General features: G+C 36.5%; 1 protein-coding gene across 41 annotated transcripts in view; it reads right to left on the bottom strand.

Moving 5' to 3' along the window:
* RIMS2 (regulating synaptic membrane exocytosis 2) overlaps positions 1 to 13827 on the bottom strand; it is a 729498-nt gene that overhangs the window by 539765 nt on the left and 175906 nt on the right. For all 41 annotated transcript variants that reach the window (XM_063816523.1, XM_063816526.1, XM_063816527.1 and 38 more), the window contains one exon: positions 9233 to 9443. In XM_063816523.1, the coding sequence (XP_063672593.1) occupies positions 9233 to 9443 (211 nt within the window). The remainder of the gene's footprint in view (positions 1 to 9232; positions 9444 to 13827) is intronic.

Below are 13827 nucleotides of genomic sequence, written 5' to 3'. Positions count from 1 at the left end.
CAAACAAACAAAACCTGAGGGAATTCATTACCACTAGACCTATTTTACAAGAAATGCAAAAGGGAGTTAATCAATTTTTTTTAAAAAAAGAAACAATCATCCAAAAAAATCCTGTGAAGGTATAAAACTCACTGGTATAAGTAACTACACAGACAAATTCAGACTACACTAAAACTGTAATCGTGGCATGTAGTGTCTTTAGTATGAAGACTAAAAGTTTACCAAAAGTAATAACTACAACAATCTGTTGAAAGAAAGGCATATTTAAAAGATAAAATGTGAGATAACAAAAACTAAATGGGGAAATGAAGCTAAAGTGTAGTTTTCACTTTGCTTGCTTGATTCTTTTCTTTGAAATCCACGGGAAGTTGTCATCAGTTTAAAATAACTTTCTATAACTATAAAATATATTTTGTAAGCTAATAGAAACGACGAAGAAATACCTATAATAGGTCCACTAAAAATAAAAAGCAAGGAATTAAAATATAATACCAGGAAAAAAAAATCACTTATCCACAAAAGAAGACAGTAGGAAAGAAGGAAGAAGGAACTTACAAAGCAACTAGAAAACAAATTTTAAAATGGTAGTAGTAAGTGGTTACTGATCAATAATACTATCAAATGTAAATTGCCTAAATCCCCCACTTGAAAGACAGAGGAGTGAAATGAATTTAAAAAAAAAAAAAAAAAAGATCCAAATATATGCTGCCTAGAAGAAACTCACTTGCTTAAAGACATACATGCATGGAAAAGATATTCCATGTAAGTAGAAAACAAAACAGATCAGCAGAAGCTATTAGATTTCAAGTAAAAAACTGTAAAAATGGCATTATTTAATGATACAGGGGTCAATTCAAGAGATATAAAAACTGTAAATCTATATGCAACCAATGTCATAGAACCCAAATATATAGGGAAAATATTATTACATCTAAAGGAAGAGAGAGATTGCAATACGATAACATTGGTGAACATCAACACCCCGCTCTTAGTAATGAACACAGCACGCAGGCAGAAAAAGCAACAACAAAAAAAAATCAGAATTAAACTAAACTCTAGACCAAATGGACCTAACTGACATTTACAAAATATTTCATCCAACTGTGACAAACTATACATTCTTTTCATTAGCACATATAACATTCTCCAAAACAGATCATATCTTAGGCCAGAAAACAAGTCATAGTGAAATTTTAAAAGTAAAAATCATATCAGTATCTTTTCTGACCATAAGGAACAAATTCAAAATCAGTAAAAAGAGGAAAGTTGAAAACTGTATATATACATGGAAATAAAACAACATGCTTGTGAATAACCAAAAAGTCAATGAAGAAATTAAGAAGAAAATTTAAAAATTGTCTTGGAACAAATTTAAATGGAAATACTAAATTACTAAAACCAATGGGATCCAGTAAAGCAGAGGGAAGTTTACATCAATAAATGGCTACATCGAAAAAGTAGGAAGACTTCAAATAAACAACCAAATAATGCATGTTAAAGAACTAGAAAAGCAAGAACAAATCAAGCCCAATATTAATAAAAGAAAAAATATAATAAAAAAGCAGGAATAACTAAAATTGAGACAAAAACACAAAAGAAAAATGAAAGGAAAAGTTGGCTTTTTGGAAATGTAAACAAAATTAACAAACCTCTCACTAGGTAACTAAGAAGAGTCCAAAATAAATAAAATCAGAGATAAAAAAGAAGACATTAAAACTGATACCATGAAAATACAAAGGATCATTAGAGACTACTGTGAACAAATATATGCAAAAAAATTGAAAAATACACAAGAAATGGATACATTTCTAGACACATACAACCTACCAAGATTGCATCATGATTAAATGGAAAACCTAAACAGACCAATATAAGTAAAAAGATTGAAGCCATAATAAAAAGTCTGTCATCAAACAAAAGCCCAAGACATGATGGAGTCACTGCTGAATTCTATCAAATATTTAAAAGAAGAATTAATACCAATCCTACTCAAACTCTGCCAACAAGTTTTGAAGAGGAGAGACTACTTCCAAACTCATTCTGTGAGGCTAGTATTAACCTGAGAATGAAAACAGGCAAAGACACAGAAACAACAACAATGACGACTAGAGGCCATTATCTCTGATGAACGAACATAGATGCAAAAATCTTCAAAAACATTCTAGCAAACTGAACTGAATAAAACATTATAAAGATCAATCACCACAATCATCCCAGGAATGCAAAGATGGTTCAACATTCACAATTCAATAAATGTGACACACCACAATAATAGAAATAAAGACCAAAACCATACAGCCATGTTAGTACATTCCAATAAAAGCATTTAATAATGATTTTTAAATCTGAACATACTAGATATAAAAGAAACATGCCTGAAAATAAAAAAGGCCATATTTGACAAACCTACAGCTAGCACCATATGGAAGGGAAAGAATTAAAAGTCTTTCCTCTAAGATCTGGAACAAGTCTAGGATACCCATTTTCACCGCTTTTATTCAATATAGTACTGGAAATTCTAGCAAAAGCAATTAGGCAACAGAAATAGACAAAAGGCATTAATATTGGAAAGGAAGAAGTCAAATTAGACTTTTACACAGATAACACAGTCTTATGTTAAAACCATAAAGATGACACCAAAATCTCTTAGCACTCATAAACAAATTCAGTAAAGTTACAGGATACAAAATCAACATACAAAAATCAGTAGCATTTCTCTACGCCAGCAGCAATCTGAAAACAAAATCAAACAAGCAATCCCATTTATAGTAGCTACAAAAATAAAATAAAATACCTAGGAATAAACTTAACTAAAGAAGAGAAAGATCTCTACCATGAAAACTATAAGACACTGATGAAATAAATTAAATACCAAAAAAAAGGAAAAGTATCCTATTATCATGGATTGAAAGAATTGCTACTGTTAAAATGTTGAAACTACCAAAAGCAATCTATAGATTCAATGCTATACATAAAATACCAATGAAGTCCAGGCGTGGTGGCTCATATCTATAATTCCAGCACTTTGGGAGTCTGAATGGGTGGATCACTTGAGGTCAGGAGTTCGAGACCAGCCTAGCCAATATGGCGAAACCCTGTCTCTACTATGAATACAAAAATTAGCTGGGTATGGTGGTGTACGACTGTAATCCCAGCTACTCAGAAGGCTGAGGCAGGAGAATCATGTGAATCTGCGAGGTAGAGGCTGCAGTGAGCCAAGATTGTGCCACTGCACTCCAGCCTGGGCAAAAGAGGAAGACTTTGTCTTAAAAACAAAACAAACAAACAAACAAACAAAAACAATGACGGAAGTGTGAGAGTGAAACCAGCCAGGACAACATAGTGAGATCTCATCTCTACAAAAAAAATCAAAAAATTAGCCAGGTATGGTGATGCATATCATAGTCCCAGATACTCAAAAGGCCAAGGCAGGAGGATCATTTGAGCTCAGTGGATCAAGGCTGAAGTGAGCCATGACAGCTCCAATGCACTCCAGCCTGGGTGACAAACTGAGATCTTGTCTCAAAAAAAACAAAACAAACTCACAAAAACACCCAATAACATTTCTCACGAAACAGAAAAAAAAAGTCCTAAAATTCTAATGCAACCAAAAAGATGCTAGATAGCCAAAGCAATTCTTAGCCAAAAGACAAAAAAAAACAAAACAAAACAAAACAAAAAAAAAACAGCTGGAGGAATTACATCGCCTGACCTCAAAATATGCTATAAAGCTAGAGTAACCGAAACAGCATAGTACTAGCATAAAAACAGACATAGACCCAGGGAAAAGAACAGAGCATTCAGAAATAAATCAATGCATCTACAGCTAAGTCATGTTCAACAAAGGCACCAAGTATATCCACCAGGTAAAGGACTGTCTCTTAAACAAATGGTTCTGAGAAAATTAAATATCCATTAGCAGAATGAAACTAGAACTCTGTCACTGTATATAAAAATCAAATCAAAAGAAAGACTTAAATCTAAGACCTGAAACTGTGGCACTACTACTACAAAAAGAAGTAAACATTGGTCTAGGCAAATATTTATTGAATAAGACCTCAAAAACAGACAACAAAAGCAAATATTGACAAATGAAATTACATCAAGCTAAAAGATCATGCTCAGCAAAAGAAACAATCAACAGAGTGAAGAGACAGCCCTCACAATGAAAGAAAATATTTACAAATTATCTATCCAATAAGGGATTAATAACTGGAATATACAAAAAACTCAAACAACTCAATAGCAAAATAAAAAATAATCAGATTTAAAAATGGACAAAAGATATAAATAGACATTTCTCAAAACAATACAAACAAATATCCAACAGGTATATGAAAAAATGATCACCATTACTAATTATCAGAAAAATGCAAATTAAAGCCACAATGCGATATCATCTCACCCTCATCAAAATCACAATTATGAAAAAGAAAATAACAAATGTTAACAAGGATGCAGAGAAAGGTGAACACTTGCATACTGTTGGTAGGAATGTAAATTAGTATAGCCACTATGGAGAAGAGTATAGAGGTTCCTCAATAAAAAACCTAAAAATAGAACCACCATATGATCCAACAATTCCACTACCACGTATGTACCAAAAAGAAAGGAAATAAACATACTGAAGAGATACCTGTACTACTCTGTTTATTGAAGCCTATTCACAATAGCCAAAATATGAAATCACCCTAAATGACCATCAACAGATGAAAGGATTCTAAAATGTTGTATATATACACAATGGAATATTATTCGGCCCTAAAAAAGAATAAAATTCTGTCATTTGCAGCGACATGGATGGAATTGGATGTCATTATGTTAAGTAAAATAAGCCAGGCCCGGAAAGACAAATACCACATGTTCTCATTCACATGTGGGAGCAAATAAAAAAAAAAAAATTGATCTCATGCAGGTAGTAAATAGAATGGTAATTACTGGAGGCTGGGAAGGGTAGGAGGAAGCGGGAATAAAGAGTGGTTGGTTAATGGGTACAAAAATATAGTTAGATAGAAAAAAGAAGTTCAGTGCTCAGTTACAACAAGAAAGAGACTATGGTTATCAATAATTCACTGTATATTTCAAAATAGCTGGGAGAAAAGATTTGGGATGTTCCCAACACAAAGAAATGGTCAGTGTTTACTGTGACGGATATCCCAATTATCCAGATTTAATCATTACACATTGTACAGTTGTTATCATTATCACATATACCACATTAATATGTACGACTATTAAATATTATGTATCCATAAATTTTTAACTTAAAAATACTGAAATACAAAAAGTGTCAACCAAGAATTCCACAATCAGCAAAAATATCTTTTTAAAAAATGAAGGCAAAATTTTCAGCATGAAAAAATTGAAACTATTCATCAGCAGCAGACTTGCCCTTCAAGAAATACTGAAGGAAATACTTAAGACAGACAAAATGTGATACCAGATATAATTATAGATCTACAAAAAGAAATAAATAATGCCAGAAATAACTACAAGAATAAATATAGATCTTTTCAAAAATTATTTAATATTTGAAAGTCATGGAAGATAAACTCTTTATACAAAAAGAATAACAATATATTGTGGGGTTTATAAAATGAATAAAAGTAAAATATGACACCAGTAACATAGAATCCAACATTTCTGTGAGCTTCTTATAATACACATGAAATAGTGTAATATCAGTTGAAGGTTGACAACAATAATTTAAATATGTATTCTACAAATCTTGAATAACTTGATAAAATAACAAAACAGTTACAGCTATTGAGCCAACAAAGGAGAAAATATGAATCATAAAAATACTTCAGTAATCTCAAAAAAGGCTAAAATTGAAAAAACAAAGAACAGATGACATAAGACAAAATCAAAAAGCAAGATGATGTAATCAAATGAAACCATATCAATAATCACAGTAAACGTAAATTTTATAAACATCCAATTAAAAGGAAGAGATTGTCAGGTTGAATAATAAAGCAAGATCCAACTATATGCTGGCTATAAGAAAAGTACTTCAAACAAATAAATTTTAAGTAAAATAATAGAAGAACATATACTATGTTAATACCTAACCCAATACATATATGCAATTCCATTTCCAAATATACATCTAGATAGAGAGAGAGACAGAGAGACAGAGAGAAAGAGAGAGTACTTGGTCTATATACATGTATTAGACCAAGTGAATTTTAGAGCAAAGAATATTACCAAAAATAAAGAATATCACTTAATAATGATAAAGAGGTCTGTTAAACTAGAGGATATAACAATCCTAATGTTTATGTCCCTAAAAACAGAGGCTAAAAATACATAAAACTATAACTAATAGAACTCCAAGGAGAAATAGACAAATCCACATATTATTATATATTTCAAAACCCCTCTCTTAACAAATGATAGAATAGGCAGGAAAACAACAGTGAGATAACAGATTTAAATGACTCTATCAACGAAACTGGTCTTGAGTGGGCATTTTAAAATATTCTGGCCAAAAACAGAAGAATATGCATGCTTCTTAAGTGCACATGGTTTACTAAAGTAACCATATTCTGGGCCATAAAATAAGTATCAACAAATTCCAACGAATTTGAGGCATATAAAGTATATTCTAAAACCACGAGAGAGGTAAATTAGAAATCATTAACAAAAAGATCCCTAGGAACCCCACAATATTTGAAAAATAAATAACATATTTCTAAATTATCTATGTCAAAGAAGAAAAGGAAAATGAGAAAGTATTTTTAACTTAATAAAATGAAGAAACAACACATGAGAATTGTGGTGATGCCAGTAAAGTAGTACTTAGGGAATATTTATAGCATGTGACCCCTAATTTACAAAAGAAGAAAAGTTTCAAGGCAATGATCTCAGCTTCTATGTTAAGAAAGTAAAAAAGATAAAATTAAACCCAAAGTAAGCAGAAAAAGAAAAGACAAGAAAAGAAAAAAGAAAAAAAGATCAAAGCAGAAATCAACAACAGAGAAAAATCAATAAAACAAAAAATCTGGGCCAGACGTGGTGGCTCACACCTGTAGTCCCAGCACTTTGGGAAGCCAAGGTAGGAGAACTGCTTGAGGCCAGAAGCTCAAGATCAGCCTGGGCAACACAGCAAGACCCCATCTCTACAAAAATAATTTTAAAAATTAGCAGGGCATGGTGGCACACACTCATAGTTCCTGCTACTCGGGAGGCCAAAGTGACAAGATTACCTGAGCCCAGGGGGTCAAGACTGCAGTGAGCTGTGGCTGTGCCACTACAATCCAGCCTGGGCAACAGAGTAAGATCCTTTCTCTAGCCAGGTTGAGCAGGAACAAAAAAGATACAAATTACCAATATCAGGAATGAAAGAGGTAGCATCAATGCAGATTCCATGGATACTAAAAGACTAATAATGGAATACTATGAACAAGTTTAGGCCAATAAATTCAGCTATTTATGAGGAACTAGACAAACTAAGATTTAACAATGAAACCTTATTCAAGAAAGATAACCTGAATAACCCTATATCCATTAAGAAAACAAACCTTACTTTAAAACCTTCCCAACAAATAAAATTGCATGCCCACATGGCTTCACTGGTGTAATCTACCAGTTCTACACAATCTCTTCCAAAATTTTGAAGAGGAGGAAATACTTCCCAACACATTTTATCAGGCCAGCATTATCCCAATACCAAAACCAAAGAAAAACATTACAAGGAAGAAAAATACGGACACATGCCTCATGAATATAGAAGCAAAAGTTGTAAACAAAATTTTATTAAATCAGCCAGGCACCATGGCATGTGTCTGTCGTCCCGGCTACTTGGGAGGCTGAGGCAGGAGGAACACTTGAGCCCAGGAGTTAAAGTCCAGCCTAGGCAACATAGCAAGACACTCATCCCTAAAAAAATGATCAAATCAAATCCATTAATATATAAAAGAGATAATCCATCATGACAAAATGAGGTTTATCCCAGTAATACAAAGCTGATTTAACATATAAAAATCAACCAATGTATTTCACCACATTAAAAAACAAAATAAAAAACATATGATTAATCTCAACAGATAGAGAAAACACATTTGGCAAAATCCAACATCTATTCCTGATCTTAAAAAACCAACCAAACAACAACAACAAACTCGGCAAAGTAGGAATAGATGGCATCTGTGAAAAGCGTACAGCTAACTTTATACCTAATAGTGAAGACTAAAGGCTTTCTCCCTAAGATTAAGAACAATACAATGGAACGTCTGCTTTCATCCACTTTATTCAAAATTATACTGCAGTTTCTAGCCAATGTACCTAGTCAAGAAAAAAAATCATAATCAGGTAATCCAGGGGAAACAATTATAAGTGGTTAGTTCTTAGCAAAACAAAATAATGAAAAATGGGGATTAACAAGAAAATGAAGAAATGAAATCACATAGGGAAATGAATTTCCACCATTATGTCTAAGTAATGTATGTAAAAAAAAAGCTTCCTATTTAAAAACTACTGAAATAAATAAGTAGGTGATAAGATTAGTAAGTAGATAAATGCAAAGTCTAAAGAATTTACTGACACAAACTTTTTTTTTTTGAGACAGAGTCTCTGTTGCCCAGGCTGAACTGCATCCTGCCTCAGCCTCTTGAGTAGCTGGGACTACAGGCACACACCACCATGCCCAGCTAACTCTTGTATTTTTAGTAGACATGGGGTTTCACCATATTGGCCAGGCTAGTCTCGAACTCCTGACCTTGTGATCCGCCCACCTCAGCCTCCTAAAGTGCTGGGATTACAGGTTTGAGCCACCACACCCTGCCCAAACTTTTTCTTTTTTGAGACAAGGTTTCACTCTGTCACCCAGGCTGGAGTGCAGTGGCACAATCATGGCTCACCACAGCCTTGACTTCTCCAGCTTAGGTCATCCTCCCACCTCTGCCTCCTGAGTAGCTAGGACTATAGGGGCCCACCACCATGCCTGGCTAATTTTTGTGTTTTTTTTTGTTTTTTTTTTTTCGTAGAGACAGGGTTTCACCATGTTGCCCAAGATAGTCTAGAACTCCTGGGCTAAAGTGATCCGCCCGCCTTGGCCTACCGAAGGGCTAAGATTACAGGGGTGAGCCATCGTGTCTGGCCACAAGCATTTTAAAATGTTTTTGCTAATTTCAACAAAATATTATTTGGGTTGAATTAACATACTCTCTAACGTGAATAGATAAACACAATAAGCTTAACTAGAAGAGAACTGTAATTTTCATTTCTGTACCTTGTTTGAGCGTAATGACACTCGACCTCCACAACGAGCACAGAACTTTGTTTGGCAATATGAACAGTTATGGCCACATCCATCAGCAAACTTTGTTTTGTGGCAGATACCACAGGTTGGCGCATCACCCTTCTGTTCTTGCTGTTGCTGTGATTCTTCTCCCATCTTCTTTACCTGCTCTTTATACATTTCAAACTGCTGATGCAGTTTTCTGCAGAGAAAATAGATAAGAAAAAAAGTTGGTTTCCTGATGATCTCTAAAGGAAAAATTATCACAATTTATAGACACAGTTTTATAACCAAAAAAAATACAAGATGAGAATAAAAAGAATGAAAATTTAATTTTCTGATGATAAATTAACACTTTTCATGGCACATTATTTGTAAAAGTATTGCAACTAGTTCTACCTTCTTTTTTTTTTTTTTTTTTTTTTTTTTTTGAGACGAAGTCTCGCTCTGTTGCCCAGGCTAAAGTGCAGTGACGCGATATTGGCTCGCTGCAACCTCTGCCTCCCGGGGTCTAGCAATTCTCCCACCACAGCCTCCTGAATAGCTAGGACTACAGGCACACACCACCACGCCAGCTAATTTTTATATTTTTAGTAGAGATGCAGATTCGCCACGGCCAGGCCAGTCTCGAACTCCTGACCTCAAGGGATTCGCCTGCCTCGGCTTCCTGAAGTGCTATGATTACAGGCCTGAGCCACCATACCCAGTCTCTACCTTCTAATATACATATTAAATAACCAATTAATATAATATATGTTTATGGAAATATTTATTGAAATTATATTTCTAAATTTCTATCTTCCATTTGGAGTACATTTTCAATTATATGCTCTAAAATATTTACAATATTATTTTTCTACCATTTAACTTCAGAAATACAGAAAGCTAATTTGACTTACACAGTGAAGCCAAGACCTATGAACTTCAAATCACTGAGACACAGTCTCAGTCAGAGTGATTAAAAAGAATCCAAAGAGAGAAAAAACACTAGATAGGCGCTCCAGTCAAATGGAAGAAAACTTACATGCTATTAAAAATGAAGAATTCCTTCATTTTGGGGGCTCTTGAGTAGATTTGAAAGTGCTGAGGCAAATATAAATAAACTTAAAAATTAGTCAATAAAAATTATCCAAACTAAAAGAAAAAGAAAAATAAGTGGGAAATATAAAACAACAGTGCATCCAAGAGTTAACCCAACCTACCATATGTATAATTGTTCACAGAAAAAAAATGGAAATGAAGGAAATATTTGAAGGGATTATGACCAAAAATTTTCCCAAACTAATGAGAGACAACAAATTAAACACAAGAACCTCAGGGAATCCCTGGAAGCACAAATGTCAAATCAACTACCAAATATAAACACATGCCCCTAGTCTGCCTTCATAGTCAAACTGCTAAAACCCAAAGATAAAGAAAAACCTTTGAAAGTGGCCAAAGAAAATACACATTGTGTAGTGAGACCCAATAAGAATTAGAGAAGATTACTCTTGAGAAACCATGCAAGCTGGAAAGCTTTGGAGTAATGTCTATAAATTGAGAGAAAAACAAACAAACAAAAAAAAACTGTCAACCCAGGATCTCATACACAGTAAAATTAGGCTTTAAAAAATATAAATAAGTAAATAAAAATTATAAAAATAAATAAAATTTAAAAATAAAAACTTTTCCAGATGGACACATATTGAAGAAATTCATTGGCAGTAGACCTTCACTGCATGGAACTTAAAAGAAGTTCTTGAAACAGAAAGAGTATGATACTCCTTGGAAGTATCATATGGAAAAAGAGACCTAGACAAAGAAATAAATGCTCATATTAAAAATAAAATGTGTCTCAAAAACTTAAGAAAATAGAAAATTAAACTCAAAGAAAGCAGAAGAAAAGAAATACAAGAGATTAGAACAGAAATCAATGAAACCAAATGCTGGTTTTATGAAAAAAATCAATGGAGACTGACATAAGCAAGCTGAGGGAAAAGGACTTTCCAACATTTGTCCCTCAGCAGAAACATCAATTTGAACAACTACTCATATGTGAAAACACCTTCATGAGACCTAAGGAAACCAGGTGGGAGATTATAGCAACTAAGTGTAGCAAAAAAATAAAAGACGCACTGAACAGGGTAAAAAGGACAGTTTAACATTTCCTGTTCATCCCTCCCCAACCACAGACAACACCGCATAGAGATACTCATCGCTAGGGGGAAAAAGAGAGAACAGAACACTCAACTCTGCCTTGAACTCCAATATCAGGCAATTGTTTACTGTTTCACCAATAAAATGAGGTGCTAGGCAGACCCCCACAGTCTCAGACATCAGGGTTGTATGCACAGACTGAGCCTCCAGGCCCACTCCAGTGCCAGAACAAATCCCACATCCCCAGGCCCCATGCCTGACCATCAGACTTGGTCTTTGGGCCTGCCCAATCTCCAGGATGACTCCAGACTTCTACAATGCCCTCAGTGCCAGGCTGGCTTCCCTGACCTCAGGCTTCAGGCACAACCCAGTATCAGGCAAGGCCCTGCAGTTCAATCATCAGGCTAGCACCCTCAGAACCAGCCTCCAGACAAGCCTCTGTGGATACAGGCTCCAGGCACACCTAGCACCAAACCAGCCCCCGTAGCCCAGGATCCAGGCTGGTATCTGCAGACCAAGCCTCCAAGCCCACCCTGGCATCAAGTGAGATCCCACAGCTCTAGGTTCCAGGCCTGCCCAGTAGACAAGGTCTATATGGAACCTCCAGGCATATTACAGAGCCAGGATAGCCCCAGCCATCCTGGGCTACTGAATACTCCCATTATTATACTGGCTCACATAGTCCCAGGTTACAAGGCATGTCCCAGCACAGCACAAGTGCCTAAAGCCCTAGTCATCAAGCCATCACACAAAGACCCAGCCTCCAGGATGGCACCAGAAGATACAAGTTCCAGGCCCACTCAGCAGAAGACCAGCCCCTGTAGCCCTAGCCTCCAGGCTTCCTTCAGGTTTCAGACCAGCTCAGTAAAACAGAGGCCCATACTACTGCAAGCATCAGCCCAACACAGCAACATGTTAGCATCCTGGTCTAAGGCAAAGATCAGAACCTGCAAAAACAGATTCTAGGCATACCCAATGCCATGCTGCTCCCTGAGGCCCACCCTTCAGGCCAGCCCTTACAAAGCCACACTCCAGCAGACCAACAGATCAATAGTGTGACAGTAGAACCCAGTGCCAAGCCAAACCACATGGAAAAAGTCTCCAAATCCACTCTTGCGGACACAAGAACAAGTTCCACCCTAAAAGACTCGGGCCCCAGGACCAACCAAGCACCAGGTCAGGTCCCATGGACTCTGGGTCCATCCCAGTGCACCTGTGCACTAACACCATACCAACACCTAGCCAGCCCCTCCTGACACAGGCTCAAGGCCAACTTCAATGCCAGGTCAGCCTCTGTGGACCCAAGTTTAAGGTCAGTTCCCAAAGAAAGAGATTTGAGGACAAAGCCTGCAGACCAAATGAATCGGCCCACAACAGAGGCTCCAGGATCAAAGACTAACCCAACAAACCCAGGGGCCAGGGACACACACCTGCTGACCCAGGCACTGGTTCAGTCTCCCCAAGAATTCCAGCAACAAGCCCACCTACCAACCATGCAAACAGCTTGCCCAGAATCACCACATGGGCTGACTGGTGAAGACATTTTCCAAACAAAGACAATCTAAACAGACTGGAATAAGTCCCTACTTCCTACATGCACAGACATCAACAGAAGGTAAGCATAATCATGAAAAACCAAGGAGATATAACACTACCAAAAAAGCAATCATTTCCAGCGAGGAAGAATAAGAAGATGGTGGAAGAGAAGCCTCCATTAATTATCCTCCTCACAGGAACACCAAATTGAACAACTATCCACATAAAAAAGCACTGTCATAAGGACCAAAGATCAAGTGAGCAATTACAGTACCTCGTTTTAACTTTTATATAAAAAAGAGGCACTGAAGAGGGTAGAAAAAACAGTCTTAAATTCTCGATGCTATCCCTCCTTCACCTATCAGCAGCAGCCACAGGGTGCAGGAAGAGAATCTGTGAACTTATGGAAGGGAGAGTTTAGTAATTGTGGGACTTTGCATTGAAACTCAGTGATGACCTGTCACAGGGGAAAGCAACATCAGGCAGAACTCAGCCACCCCTCATAGAGGGAGCATTTAGACCACCCCTAGCCAGAAGTGAATTGCCCATCACAGCAGTAGGAACCAGAGTTCAAGCAAAGGTAAGCCCCATCACCATGAGCTAAAGGGGTCTGGGATCCTAAATAAACCTGAAAGGCAGTCCAGACCACAAGGACCACAATTCCTGGGCAATTCCTGATTCTGTGCTGGGCTCAAAGCCAGTGGATGAGGGGAGCATGCAACCCAGTGAGAAACCAGCTGAGGTGGCAAAGGGAGTGCTTGCATCACCCCTCCCCCAATCCCAGGTAGCAGAGCTCATAGTTCTGAGACTGTATCCCTCACTTGGAAGAGTATAAAGGACTTTGTCTGGCACCTTGGATACCAGCTCAGCCACAGTAGAATATGGTACCAGGCAGAGTTGTGAGGCCCCCATTC

Source organism: Pan troglodytes, chromosome 7, assembly GCF_028858775.2.
Source record: "Pan troglodytes isolate AG18354 chromosome 7, NHGRI_mPanTro3-v2.0_pri, whole genome shotgun sequence".
NCBI lineage: Eukaryota > Metazoa > Chordata > Mammalia > Primates > Hominidae > Pan > Pan troglodytes.
Note: the sequence above shows the minus strand (reverse complement) of the source record. Positions and strands in the feature narration are given on the sequence as shown.